Source organism: Schistocerca gregaria, chromosome 3 (assembly GCF_023897955.1).
Source record: "Schistocerca gregaria isolate iqSchGreg1 chromosome 3, iqSchGreg1.2, whole genome shotgun sequence".
In the NCBI taxonomy this organism is placed as follows: Eukaryota; Metazoa; Arthropoda; class Insecta; order Orthoptera; family Acrididae; genus Schistocerca; species Schistocerca gregaria.
The window spans coordinates 496,971,458-496,984,523 of record NC_064922.1 but is presented as its reverse complement, the minus strand read 5'-3'; the positions used below and the strand labels follow the sequence as shown (position 1 = coordinate 496,984,523).

Here is a 13,066-nt window from a genome sequence, read left to right as displayed (position 1 = left end):
TTTTATAGATGAATTACGCTCTTTTTGTATTCTGAAACTGTGGTCCCATGATATGTTCAGCATCCTTGTAAAAGTGGATGAGCAAAGCAACTACAATTACTGTGTTCCAATTTTTTATGAAGTTTGGTGATGGATGTCAAGATAAAGTGATTAGAACTTGTTTTATTTAATTTTTAGTAATGTACGGATACCTTACGTGGACTTGAAAGCATGGAAATCTACTGTAAACTGGTAGATAATCAGAGTGCACTTTACCAACAGATTGAAAGGTATATTTGCCGCGTCAGAAAAAGTGCATCAGCTACCGTCAGTTATGTTAAAAATATGCAGTCGTTATAAGCTGACATGACGTCACAGACTGCTGACATTTCTCGTGGTGAGCTTGTACATCCCCTCTATCATTATCTAATATCTCAATACAGTTGATCAAATAATTCCACTAGAATAAGGTGACCGCGTACATCATTACGGTTGCTGCTGAGTGGATGCATTGATATCGGCAACTTTGCGTTGGTGTCATGTTGCACATAGACGATGCGGGAGGCGACACAATGCTAAAAACGTGAGACGCATACTGCGACATAACTCAGAGATGATACTTAAAAACAATAATCACCGGCTTTTCCTTCGCGGGCGGACCACAGTCGTATAGAATTTTTTGAAATAAATTTGCACCGTTTGAGTGTTAATTGTTTATTTACTTCACAAAATCGTGATTTCGGCATTTGGAGCCATTCTCAAGTGCATGTTGATATGCTAAGATTTGTCTGACCTGTCTGTGATGTGCCATCTTCGAAAAAAACATATTTCTGCTCTTATAGACAAGTTGTCGCACAATGAACAATTAACAGTGCAACTTAGAATTAACAGTAACATGACGGAAACTCCTTAAAAAAACCACGCAGAACAAAAATGAAAAACGACGTTTCCTCGTGAATATAATCCTAGCATAAAACTTTGGAGACACTTTAAGCTCAATGTTTCTAAAGCGACTATTAAGGTTTCAAACTGAGAGAATGAACTCATGAGCAGCGTCCTGGGTACGCTTAGCCATGTAATTGTGTTGGTGCAAAATTGGACACAAGACATCACTGTTACGTCTATCTTCTGCAGCAAGTGAAAAGTCATGCACCTGGTGACGATTACACAATACTCTTAGTTTTTAACTTTGTTTCACCAGTGAAGTTTTGTTCTTGTTAAAACAGACACTGCTCAAACCTCGATCTTCTGTCCTCTTAAGTCATCGGTGTATGGCAGCAGCACGATGTTCTCGTTCCAGAAGCCCATGCGCTGTGCGTCCTTGTCGTATGCAAGTGTGAAGTTGGCTTGCATCAGCATGTATCTGCGAGTCGAGTTGTCGTACGGCTCCCAGATCATAGGGTCTGGCGCTGGAGTGGGATTCCTGTGGAACAACTAATTTGTCATAGAATATTCAAGGATGTAACACGGTTGTTACATTGACGTCTACATTTTGATTGTTTACTATTTTATTGTTTATTTATTTATTTATTAGCAGCTCTTGTGCATGTGACCTGCATCCTTGAAGCTACTAATGGCTGTGTTACACAGTTGTAACTAACATCTAAAGTTCATTAATAAAATGGTTTTTTTTATAAATCATCACCGAAACACGACACCACACCACACTAAAATATTTAATTATTCGAAAATGAAAAAAAATAATAAAAAGAAAGGCATTTAGAGAAAGAGACAAGAATGAAACTTAAAAAGGTAAGGAACTGTCTAATGGTTCAAATGGCTCTGAGAACTATGGTACTTAACATCTGAGGTCATCAGTCCCCTAGAACTTAGAACTAATTAGACCTAACTAACCTAAGGACAACACATACATCCATGCCCGTCGCAGGATTCGAGCCTGCGACCGTAGCGGCCACGTGGTTCCAGACTGAAGGACCTAGAATCGCTCGGCCACACCAACCGGCGACTGCCTAATTACAGACAGGTGTTAGACTAATAAAAAATGTTGTATGTCATGGTAAAAAACTGTAGAAATAGTGAGATACTGATAGGCATTAGGTGTTAGGCTCATGTTTTCAGTTATTTCTTTATCTGCACATGATGGAGAAACTGCTCCGACGTTAATGCCTGACTCCGTATCCAGGGCGCTTCATCTCCTGTAGATACAGAAAACGCTGCCTGCTTAATTTTGCCAGATGCTCACACTGGTGTTCACGTTTTTGAGAAGAAGGTTGTCATCCACTAGCCATGTCTGCGGACATTTCCTTTGCCCGACGCTGCAGACTCTGTTGACGTATTCTCTTTCATTCCTGTGATGGAGTGCGTAACAAGCCGGAACTGCTGGTGTAAGCTCCCTGTTATATATTTTTGTATCAAATTTAGCCCAAATTCACCTCCCAGTCTATAGCAAAAATCTATGTACTACCGAAACTATGCACCCACGAACTGCTATCCAACTTAAATTCATATGCTAACATTTGACAGACAGAACCTATTTGAATAGTACTGTGACTGGTGTGAATGCAACTTGTCTTTATATTAAATGCACAACTGAAGTAAAACTATTATCTTAGCCTTATCAAAATTTCCACTTACCTCGTGTCTTGACAACATTGTTGCAAATTTCTCTAAAGCATAACAGCAACAGAAGGCAAGCAGCGGCTGAGCTAGATTTCTATTTTTTACACAAAATTTCCAGACAAAATACAAACTGTGGCACACCATACGGTGCAATGTGGTAACGTGTAATGATAAACCTTCTTTAAACAATGGGATGGGGAAAGTAGCTTTTTCTATAAAATGATATACCAAGATAATGATTTTAGAATGAAGCACGTATTCAAAAAGACAGACTAAAACTTCGCGTAATCTTCACACGCAGCATTTGTTCGAACAGTATTATGCTTTAGAAAGTGAACTATCTTTTAAATAGGATACAATGTTAACATAGAATTTCTATAAAATTCAAACAGGTTAATCAGTTGATATAATAATACACGGTTCAGGGAAGTGGGGTGGTGTCTTTCGTAGCTCTGAGCACGTTAATCAGCTGACAATCATATGTAGCTGTGCAGTGCTGCATTCTTACCCCAAACTTCTTCTCTTCAAAAATAATAACATTACTCAAAATTTATATTCCTTACGCCTTCCAATATATACATAACATTTACCCTTGCTATCCTTTACAGTAAATATTTTTTCATCTAATAGATACAATCAAGTCAACACAGCACTACCGAATACGTCCATCATCTGCCACACTTCAGCTAAGCAGATATCACACAGCGCAGAGGGAAAGACGGTACCACAACGAGACAAAAGACTATTTAACGGTAACGTAACTTGCTCTGTCTATGACGTGCACAATGATAACTTACTAAAATCAAAATGACATGCCCACCGTGCACTGGTACTGGTCAGGAACGTAGAAGTCAAGGCTACTCGTACGTCCTGGGAATACAATGCTAGGTCTTGCCAAAAGTTGGCATCACTTATAATTTTTTTCCACTGTGTCCCCCGATACTAGGTCTATAGTGACAGTGTACTGTAAAACGTTACCGAGCTTCCTCTCTTAAGAGTAAGATGCCTCTATAGCTCTGTAATGGAATAAGTGTCTTACAGGCAGTTCAGAACAGTTCAGATTCTCTGTAATGTGTGGTATCAAAGAAAATACGACCACTTAAACTGCCTGTCTCGGCAGAAATTATGGATCTACTCGTATACTGTCAGATCAAAACAATTCGAAAGTCCACATGTAATATGAAACCGACCACTAGATGTCATGAGAAGCGGACCCGCCTATACAAAAGGAGATCGGGAGTATAGTGTTATCAGCAGAGAAGCAGGAACATCAGAATGGGACGATTAGGAGAGATGCGTGACTTCGAACGTGGGCTAGTTACTGGATGTCACCTGAGTAACAGGTTCATCGGTTACGTTTCAAACCTTATAAAGCTGCCCAAGTCGACTATTAGGAATGTTTCTGTGAAACGGAAACGCTATACTAAGACCAGGTAGATCTCATATACTGACAGAGAGAGACCTTGAACATTGTGTAGGATAGTAGTGAGAAATCGCATGAAACGACAGTAAGGAATCAACCTTGACTTCCAAACCGAGTGAGGTGGCGCAGTGGTTAGCACACTGGACTCGCATTCGGGAGGACGACGGTTCAATCCCGTCACCGGCCATCCTGATTTAGGTTTTCCGTGATTTCCCTAAATCGCTTCAGGCAAATGCCGGGACGGTTCCTTTGAAAGGGCACGGCCGATTTCCTTCCCCATCCTTCCCTCACCAGCGCTTGCGCTCCGTCTCTAATGACCTCGTTGTAGACGGGACGTTAAACACTAATCTCCTCCTCCTCCTTGACTTCCAAAGCGATACTAGCTAGTCCAGTTGAAACAATGACTATGTGTAGGGAGTTAAGAAGGATGGGGTACAATGCAGCTCCTCGTTAGACCCACATTTTTGTAGTCAAGGTAAGCAACACATGAGGTGGTGCAAAGAGCGACACCACTGGTAGGTGGGTGAACGGAAAAGAGTGCTTTTAAGTGGTGTATCACGTTATACCTTGCGGTAACCCTACTGAAGAGCTGGGTTTGGCGGATAGCTGGAGAACGTTACCTGTTATCAAGTGCAGTGCTAACAATGAAGTACAGTATTACGGTGTGACGGTGTGTTTCTTTGTTAGGGTGTGGTTCTCCTATTGCGCGTAAGAAGCCGTTAACTGTGGACGGATATGAACGTAGTTTTGAGTGTAATGTACTGCGCACAGTAAAAGAACAATTCGCAGACTGTGGTTATATCATGATGACAATGCACACTATCATTTTGCAATATCTGTGAGGCAATGACACGTGCGCAACAACGTTTCTGAAATTGTTTGGTTCGTCCAGAGTCCCGATCTGAACCGAATGGAAGACCCTCGGCATGAGTTAGAACGTTTAATTGGCTCCAGCCTCCAACGCCCAACGGCTCTCGAGCGAGAATAGGCTACAATTCTTCTAGTCATTCAGACTCCTTGTAATGTCCCCACAGCAAATACCCTCTACTACGCACCAATTAATCATTTTCAGTCAAACCATCCACATTCATTCACGTTGGAAAAGTTATCTGATCTGATTTTCTCGTAATATGTGCGGCGACAGCTTCTCGACGCCAAAGTATTTTCTAGTGCATTTATTCTTTGAAATAACAGAGATGCATATATGCGTTCTCCATGGTTGTTGCAGTGAGAACTAGGACAGCTTCTGGAGTATCTATTGAGGGATTGACGTGTTTCTGAGAGATATGTATTCTGCTTTTCTTATCGCTAAAGCGAGCCAATTAACATTTGTGCCGCTAGCGGTTTGTTTTGAAGAGAAAGAGATTTTAAAAGGAAAATAATTAAGGCGTGGAATCACCGGATATCTGGACCTGTAATGGAGATGGATTTAATACACGATTTCCTCCATTCATAAGGTTTGTGACTTTTTTGGTCTGGAGTGAATGAACGAATGAATTTTTTCTGAATCATTTGTTGATCACGTTGGCCCTGTAATTAGTGGGGAAGTTTCAGCTGTGTCGAAGAGAGCCTGCAATCACTGAGTCTGTGTTAAATCGTCCAAAAAGGCTTCGTACACATCTGGAATTCGCAATCTTTCGTAAAAGGAACAAATTGTCCAAACGATTGATTAACCCGACTGACTGCAGTGTTTAACAGTAATAATAAATGTAAAGATCTCTTACAGCAAGCCAGCCGCTGATCACCAAGACGAAGGACTCCACCAAAGATTCTATTTGGCTGATTCTTTTTATCACTATATCACGTAATGAAATCTTATATTAAAAACTGTACATAGATAAAGGAGAGAAAGAGAGAGAGCGAATGAAAATAGAGATAATACTAATAATCCTCCATTAGTCTAATTTTTCGCCTGTGTTATCACGGATCAGCCAAGAACTGGGAGGGCTTACTTTACTGTATAGACTTATGTGTGAAGGTGAAGGGCTCTTAAGGACAACAGATACACATCTATACAGATAAGATACACAGAGACAGCGGCTAGCTGCATTGATCATCTATTCTTAGATTAAAGAGGCGGCAACTTACTATACGAACATTAAAGTGTTAAAACCTCATTGACAGCGTCCTCAACGGAGGTGAAGCCGTCACGAAGGCGGAGGGTGGACACTCCCCCATGTCCACTACTAAGAGTCCGAATACTTTTGATCAGACTGTGTATGTTTCTCCACAAAATGTACCACTCGTTGCTACTTGCCATATTATTGAGAAGTCAAAGTAATTAGAGAATGAGCCTACATATGATAGGAAAAAAATGCAGGCGCTTGGGATTACTCCATGAAATGGAGAATGGCAACAGGACTCTCGATTTACGTGTTGTGTAACACGACTAGAGTTTTGAGGGAGCAGCTTTCAAGTACTATAGTTTCATGAGTGGTTTGTTTACAGTGCAAATGCTCATTCCGGGACGAGCGAGAAAGACGAGGCAGAACTCGAGGCGTATCGAGACATCAGAAAGTTAGAAGGCGATAAGTCACTGAAGGTTCTTGACTCGCGCGAAGGTTGTTTCCTTTATCACCCAGTAGCAGATATTTGAAGACCAGGACAAGGCCGTCCAGAACCTCTTCCTGCAGATACAATCTTTACGTCTTGGAAACAGTTCTTTGTCACCCATCTTGCAGCGCAACCGTACTTTACCAACAGCAAGAGTTCGTGCAGACTCACTATAACATGTTCGTTCAGATATTTGCGCTCACATATACGAATTTTCGTTAATTGTTTTATAATATGAAGAGCTCATTTAAGTACGCCAACTGGACAAGCAGAACTTCCACGTAACGCATCCAAGGAAGATTTCATGAACACAGCAGCAGGCGGCGCAGTATGCTCAAGAGAAAAGTAATAAATGATTTGTAATTACTCGAAAAATTATCGTGATGAAGTATAAAAATAAAGAAGAAATTTCCAGCATCGGGAAGAGATACAAAGCGAGTATCCGCAGGTGTTGAGGAAGATTTCATCTTTTTTGTTACAAACTGTAAATGACAGGAACACATCGGCTATGTCACTGTATAGAGCAAGGTTTAAAGTTTTGACACAGGAGCGCTACTGTTTGTTTGTTGAAATGAAAGAAACCATACTAATCATACAATCAAAGAAATGTCAAATAAGTTCAACGCTATTTGTCAGTGTTTTCCAAGATGAGACAGCCCAACAGTTACTCTCACAATAAAAAATATATATAAAAAAAACAGTCAACGTCCCATTGTAGAAACCTGTTGTCTGCAATAACGCGAGTGTTATTTAACGCTACCAGCTGTGATTACAGACGAACAGGCTACACTACGCAACATTTCCGCCACAGCTGAAACCGGACCTTGGCCCCACAAAGTACTTATTGTGTCAGTGTCTACCACAACACGGTGCAAGTGCTGGTTCCATGCTGACCGCGTCGCATTCTGGGCAAGAGCAGCCACATTCCGCTTCGCCGCAACCAGCTACGCATCGGTTTTACCGGCCAGCAAGCACCCTATCCCACGAAACGAATGCTGACAGGGGCACACGACTGAGAAGCCCTTCAATTAGTGGTACATAGGTTTAAACTACCGCGCCACCAGGGGCACGTTATGAACAACCGACTGCGACATCGTCACGTACACTGATATCCCATACGTGGGTCCCATAAGCTTAACCTTCGAGTGTTAACTATCACAGACTACCACCATTCTACAAAGACCGCCCGACAGTGTGGTTTGCCACGGCTAAAGTGTTTTCTAGTGATCCGGAATCATAAAAAAATGCGAACATCCTCTGTCATCTGGGCGAACAGGCAAAGATAAGGTTTGAGTTGGAAGAGAGTACCTCAGAACCCAAGGCAAGTCACTCATAATACCATATTCGACAATGAGTGAAACCAAGACGAACCTAAAGCGCGAAATTCTCATGCTTACCTTTAAATTCCCGAGCGCCCAAGAACAAAGATTAGTTCAAGATCCACAACCAGGGAAAATGGGGAGATTCTAAGAATCACACCAATATTCAAGAAAGGTAGTAGGAGTAATCCACTAAATTACAGGCTAACATCGATATGCAGCAGGATTTTACAACATATATTGTGTTCGAACATTATGAATTACCTCGAAGAAAATAGTCTATTGACACACAGTCAACATTGGTTTAGACAACATCGTTCCTGTGAAACACAACTAGCTTTTTATTCACATGAAGTGTTGAGTGCTATTGACAAGGGTTATCAATTCGATTCCGTATTGCTGGATTTCCGGAAGGCTTTTGACACTGCACCACACAAGCGGCTCGTAGTGAAATTGCGTGCTTATGGAATATCGTCTCAGTTATGACTGGATTTGTGATTTCCTGTCAGAGAGGTCACAGTTCGTAGTAACTGACGGAAAGTCATCGACTAAAACAGAAGTGATTTCTGGCGTTCCCCAAGGTATTGTTGTAGGCCCTTTGCTGTTCCTTATCTATACAAACGATTTTGGAGACAATCTAAGCAGCCGTCTTCGGTTGTTTGCAGATGACGCTGTCGTTTATCGACTAATAAAGTCCTCAGAAGATCAAGACAAACGGCAGAACTAAGTAGATTAAAAAGGATTTAAGACAGGGACGCAATCTTTCACCCCTACTTTTCAATATACACATCGAGGAAGCAATGATGGAAATAAAAGAAAGGCTCACCAGTGGAATTACAACTCATGGTGAAAGGATATCAAGGATACGACAGTGTTGTCGTCAGTGAAAGTGAAAAACGATTACATGGTCTGCTGAATGGAATGAACAGTCGAGTACAAACAATGAACTGAGAGTAAATCGAAGAAACGCGAAAGTAATGAGGAGTAGCAGAAAAGAGAAAATCCTCTAGAAACTTAACGGAAGATCATCATTGATGGTCACGAAGTAGATGAAGTTAAGGAATTTTTCTACCTAGGCAGGAAAATAACCAAAGACGGACGAAGCATAAAAAGCAGACTGCACTGGCAAGAAGGGCGTTTCTGTCAAGAGAAATCTACTAGTATCAAACAAAGGCCTTAATTTGATGAATAAATTTCTGAGAATTTACCTTTGGATCACAGCATTGTTTGGTTGTGAAACATGGACTGTGGGAAAACCGGAACAGAAGAGAATCGAAGTATCCAAGACGTAGGGCTCCAGACGGATGTTGAAAACTTAGCGTGACCGATATGGTAGGAAATGAGGAGATTCTGCGCAGAATCGGAAAGGAAATGAATATGTGGAAAACACTGGCAAGAAAAAGAGACAGAATGATCGGACCCTGTTAAGATATCAGAGAATAACTTCCATGGTACTAGAGAGAGCTGTAGAGAGTAGAAACTGTAAAGGAAGGCAGAGATTGGAATGCATCCAGCATCTAATTGAGGCCGTAGGTTGCAGGTGCTACTCTGAGATGAGGAGGTTGGCACAGGAGAGGAATTAGTGGCGGGCTGCATCACACCTGTCAGAAGACTGCTGATTAAAATAAAATGTTTTAAGAGTATTCACTGAACGGCTCTTTTTCCACCTCCCACGCTGCTACACGTATTTATACCATGTTTTCATCTGTTGCAATAACTTCGAAGACCACTCAGTTCATTTAGAGCCGGTCTTAGTCAACCTCCGTGAAGGGGGATGAGAGTTGTCATTAACGAGGCTAAATTCCAAATAAGCTGAGGTCACGTTCCTGAGCCACACCGAGATAGTGCCTCTATGGGAGACGTAGCACGATTTACGTCGTTTCTTCGGCACATTAAACCTCTTTTACCGTCGTAACCTACCATATGAGGCTACTTCAGTCGCTGCAGACAGACGCGCTGACCGGAGAGGACAAAAATCGTCAATAAAAAGGTCGAGTGGATGGCAAGCAAGAAAAAATCCTTTCACATGTCGAAACAACAACTGCTTAAGGCTGTCACCCTAGCGAATGCGCGACTTGCAGCAAACGCTTGTAGCATAGCAGTGGGGGCCACTCCGCAGCAAATCTTCTACGACTTACCGCGTCCGTTTAGATTCTTCTCCAAGAAACTAACAGTTACCTAGTGTAAGTTGTGTGCCGTTAATTACGGACTGCTCAAGAGCTACGCTGTGCTCAAACATTTTCGAGAAGACACAGAACGCGGAACGTAACTATTTACACCGACCATAAGCTGCTTGTGAACACAAACACGAAGCCCCATCAAGACGTCACCCCGCGCCGTTTCCGCCACCCAGACCTGATTTTGCAGTACACAAGTGACGTCTGCCTGTTCTAGGGGCAGACAACGTAATTGCAGATTACCTCTCACGGATCAGTTCAATTTCGTTACAAAACGACTGTGAACTCATGGCCACTGAATAAGTGAATTATCCTTCCATCGACGAACTCACGACAGGTCAGACGACCAATCTCGAATTGAACCCCAAACCTTACCCAGTACCGAGCTAACACTGCTGTGAAAGGCAGAATACAGCCCATCGTGCCATTCAGCAGGCAGCGAGGCATTTTCAACATACATGTCGAGCCCCCCACAGAACAACACGCCTGTGACAGACCGGTTTGTGTGGGATGGGGTTAAGCAAGATTGCAGAGACTGGACATAAGGCTGGTTAGCCTGCCATGGAAGCAAAACAGGCCGACATCCCGAGCCACATCCCGGACGCTTTCCGATACCCAAAGAACGTTTCAAACACGTACATATCGACATAGTAGGATCCCTTCTTGTAACTGCTTTCGGCCATCGATAGAACATCAAGGTGGGTCGAGGCGGTACGCACCTTCCATATTACAGCAGAAACGAAGGCGGGCACATTACAGAAATGTGGATCATGTACACTTGAATCCCATAACAAATCACGACGGACCAGGGCCGACAATTCAAGTCATCCCTCTTCACAGCCCTCTGCCATCTGCGTAGCACCGATCGCATGCGCACATCTTACCACCCCCAAAGGAAAACACTGGCTGAGAGGTGACTACGAAGGCAGCTTTGATGTGCCGCGGTGGGTCCTGGTCTGAGGCACTACCACTGGTGCTCCTCGACATTCGGTTGGCGTACAAAGATGACATCCATTAGTCACTTTCCGAGCTAGCATATGGCGAAACTCTACTGCTTCCTGTGGAATATCCACATCCTACGTTCGACGCAGCACACACTGATCTGCCTACACGAGTGAACCAAGTTCGTAAACATACTCAGAACACAACAATTTTGTTTGCGTCGCCAGCCTCCGCAGTTAGTATATAAATATCCTCAAGACCAGATGTGAGGAAACGCAGATCAGCAGATCTCAAGTAATTACTTTTTTACAAAAAAATTGTGACATTAACTGTTTCATAATCTAATATAATAAAACTGTACCCTTATAAATCCCACTGATGATGTCATAGAACAAGATAAGCCGAAACGCGTATTGGATAAATAAATTAAGTAGCAGCAGGAAAAGACAGTTTTATTTATAAAAAAACAGATACTCAGAACATGTATGTGGTACCTCCGTCACCACACATAAAGAAAGAATCTTTATCATATGGACCATTACCAGTGCGAATTTGTAATGATACGTGATAACACCATACATCCAGCCCTCTAGCCACCATACACAGGGTCTCACAAAGTGCTGTCCCGCAGCGAACAGACATTCGACGTACTAATGCGTGGAACACCAACAACAGTGCGCCACGCAAGGCTCAAACATGTGCGAGTTCTTATTTATTTATTTATTTACACGTCTAGTTCCGTAGGACCAAATTGAGGAGCAAATCTCGAAGATCTAGAACGTGTCAGTACATGGAATTACAACATAAAAGTAATAACAGATAAAACAAAATATTTATGAACCCAAAAAAGTCAATCCATCAGTGTAAGCAAACGCAATAAACGATATAACATAAGAATCAGCTTAATTGTTCAAGGAACTCCTCAACAGAATAGGAGGAGCGACCTATGAAGAAACTCTTCAGTTTCGATTTGAAAGTGCGTGGATTACTGCAAAGATTTTTGAGTTCTTGTGGTAGGATATTGAAAATTGATGCAGCAGTATACTGCACACCTTTCTGCACAAGAGTTAAGGTAGTGCGATCCAAATGCAGGTTGGATTTCTGCCTAGTATTAACTGAGTGAAAGCTGCTAATTCTTGGGAATAAGCTGATATTATTGACAAGAAACAACAGTAAAGAATATATATATTGTGAGGCCAATGTCAAAATACCCAGACTAATGAACAGGGGTTGACAAGAAGTTCTCGAGATTACGCCACTTACTGCCCGAACTGCCCGGTTCTGAGCCAAAAATATCCTTTTAGAATGGGAAAAGTTACCCCAAAATATAATACTCTACGTCATAACCGAATAAAAATAAGCAAAGTAGACTAATTTTCTTGTCGAACGATCACTTACTTCAGATACTATTCGAACAGTAAAACTGGCAGCAGGACGTGCTGGGTACTACACACAGAATGTTCACACAATCACGTGAAATTGTAAGAAAAATTCTTCTTAGCTTAAATGTTGGTTAAGTCGTCAAAGCACTCTCCCTTCATGTGAAACTACACTTTGTTCTTTTGTGATAGGTTCGTATCGATACGACCAAGTTTCATCGCGTGTGATGATTTTTTTCCCGAGAAGAAATGTCCGCATCTTGCATTTCAATTTCAGTCAAATCGCGGAAGGCGTCCAGGAGTGGTTGTTTTTGTTAGGGAGTCAAGGTATGTAGGAGAAATATTACTGACACTTTTCTTTTCTTCGAAAAGTTCTGGAGAATGTCTTCAACACTTGATTTACAGTGTTGCTCCAATGCGATTTGTGACACAATAGCCTTGGAACACTACCGTCATACGTCCACGGCATAACACTGCTTGCTGGCAACTGACTAGCTGCAAGCACTTCTTTTGTTTACCGTCGTTAGTTCAAGCTGCCACAGTATCTACCACGCTGAAGACGATCTCTTTTTTTTTTTTTTTTTTGAATCATCAGTCTTCTAACTGGCTTGATGCGCTCCGCCACGAATTCATCCCCTGTGCCAACTTCATCTCAGAGTAGCACTCGCAACCTACGTCCTCAATTGGTTGCCGGACATATTCCAATTTCTGCCT

The 13,066-nt window shown here is 42.1% G+C and overlaps 1 protein-coding gene across 1 annotated transcript in view; it reads right to left on the bottom strand.

The window, feature by feature from the left end:
* Window positions 1-752: 752 nt before the first annotated feature.
* The window catches only part of LOC126355443 (acetylcholinesterase-like), a gene marked incomplete at its 5' end in the record, with an annotated part of 69,430 nt that continues 57,116 nt past the window's right edge, over window positions 753-13,066 (bottom strand). Inside the window, one exon of the mRNA XM_050005751.1 lies at window positions 753-1,402. Coding sequence (XP_049861708.1) covers window positions 1,213-1,402 — 190 coding nt within the window. The remainder of the gene's footprint in view (window positions 1,403-13,066) is intronic.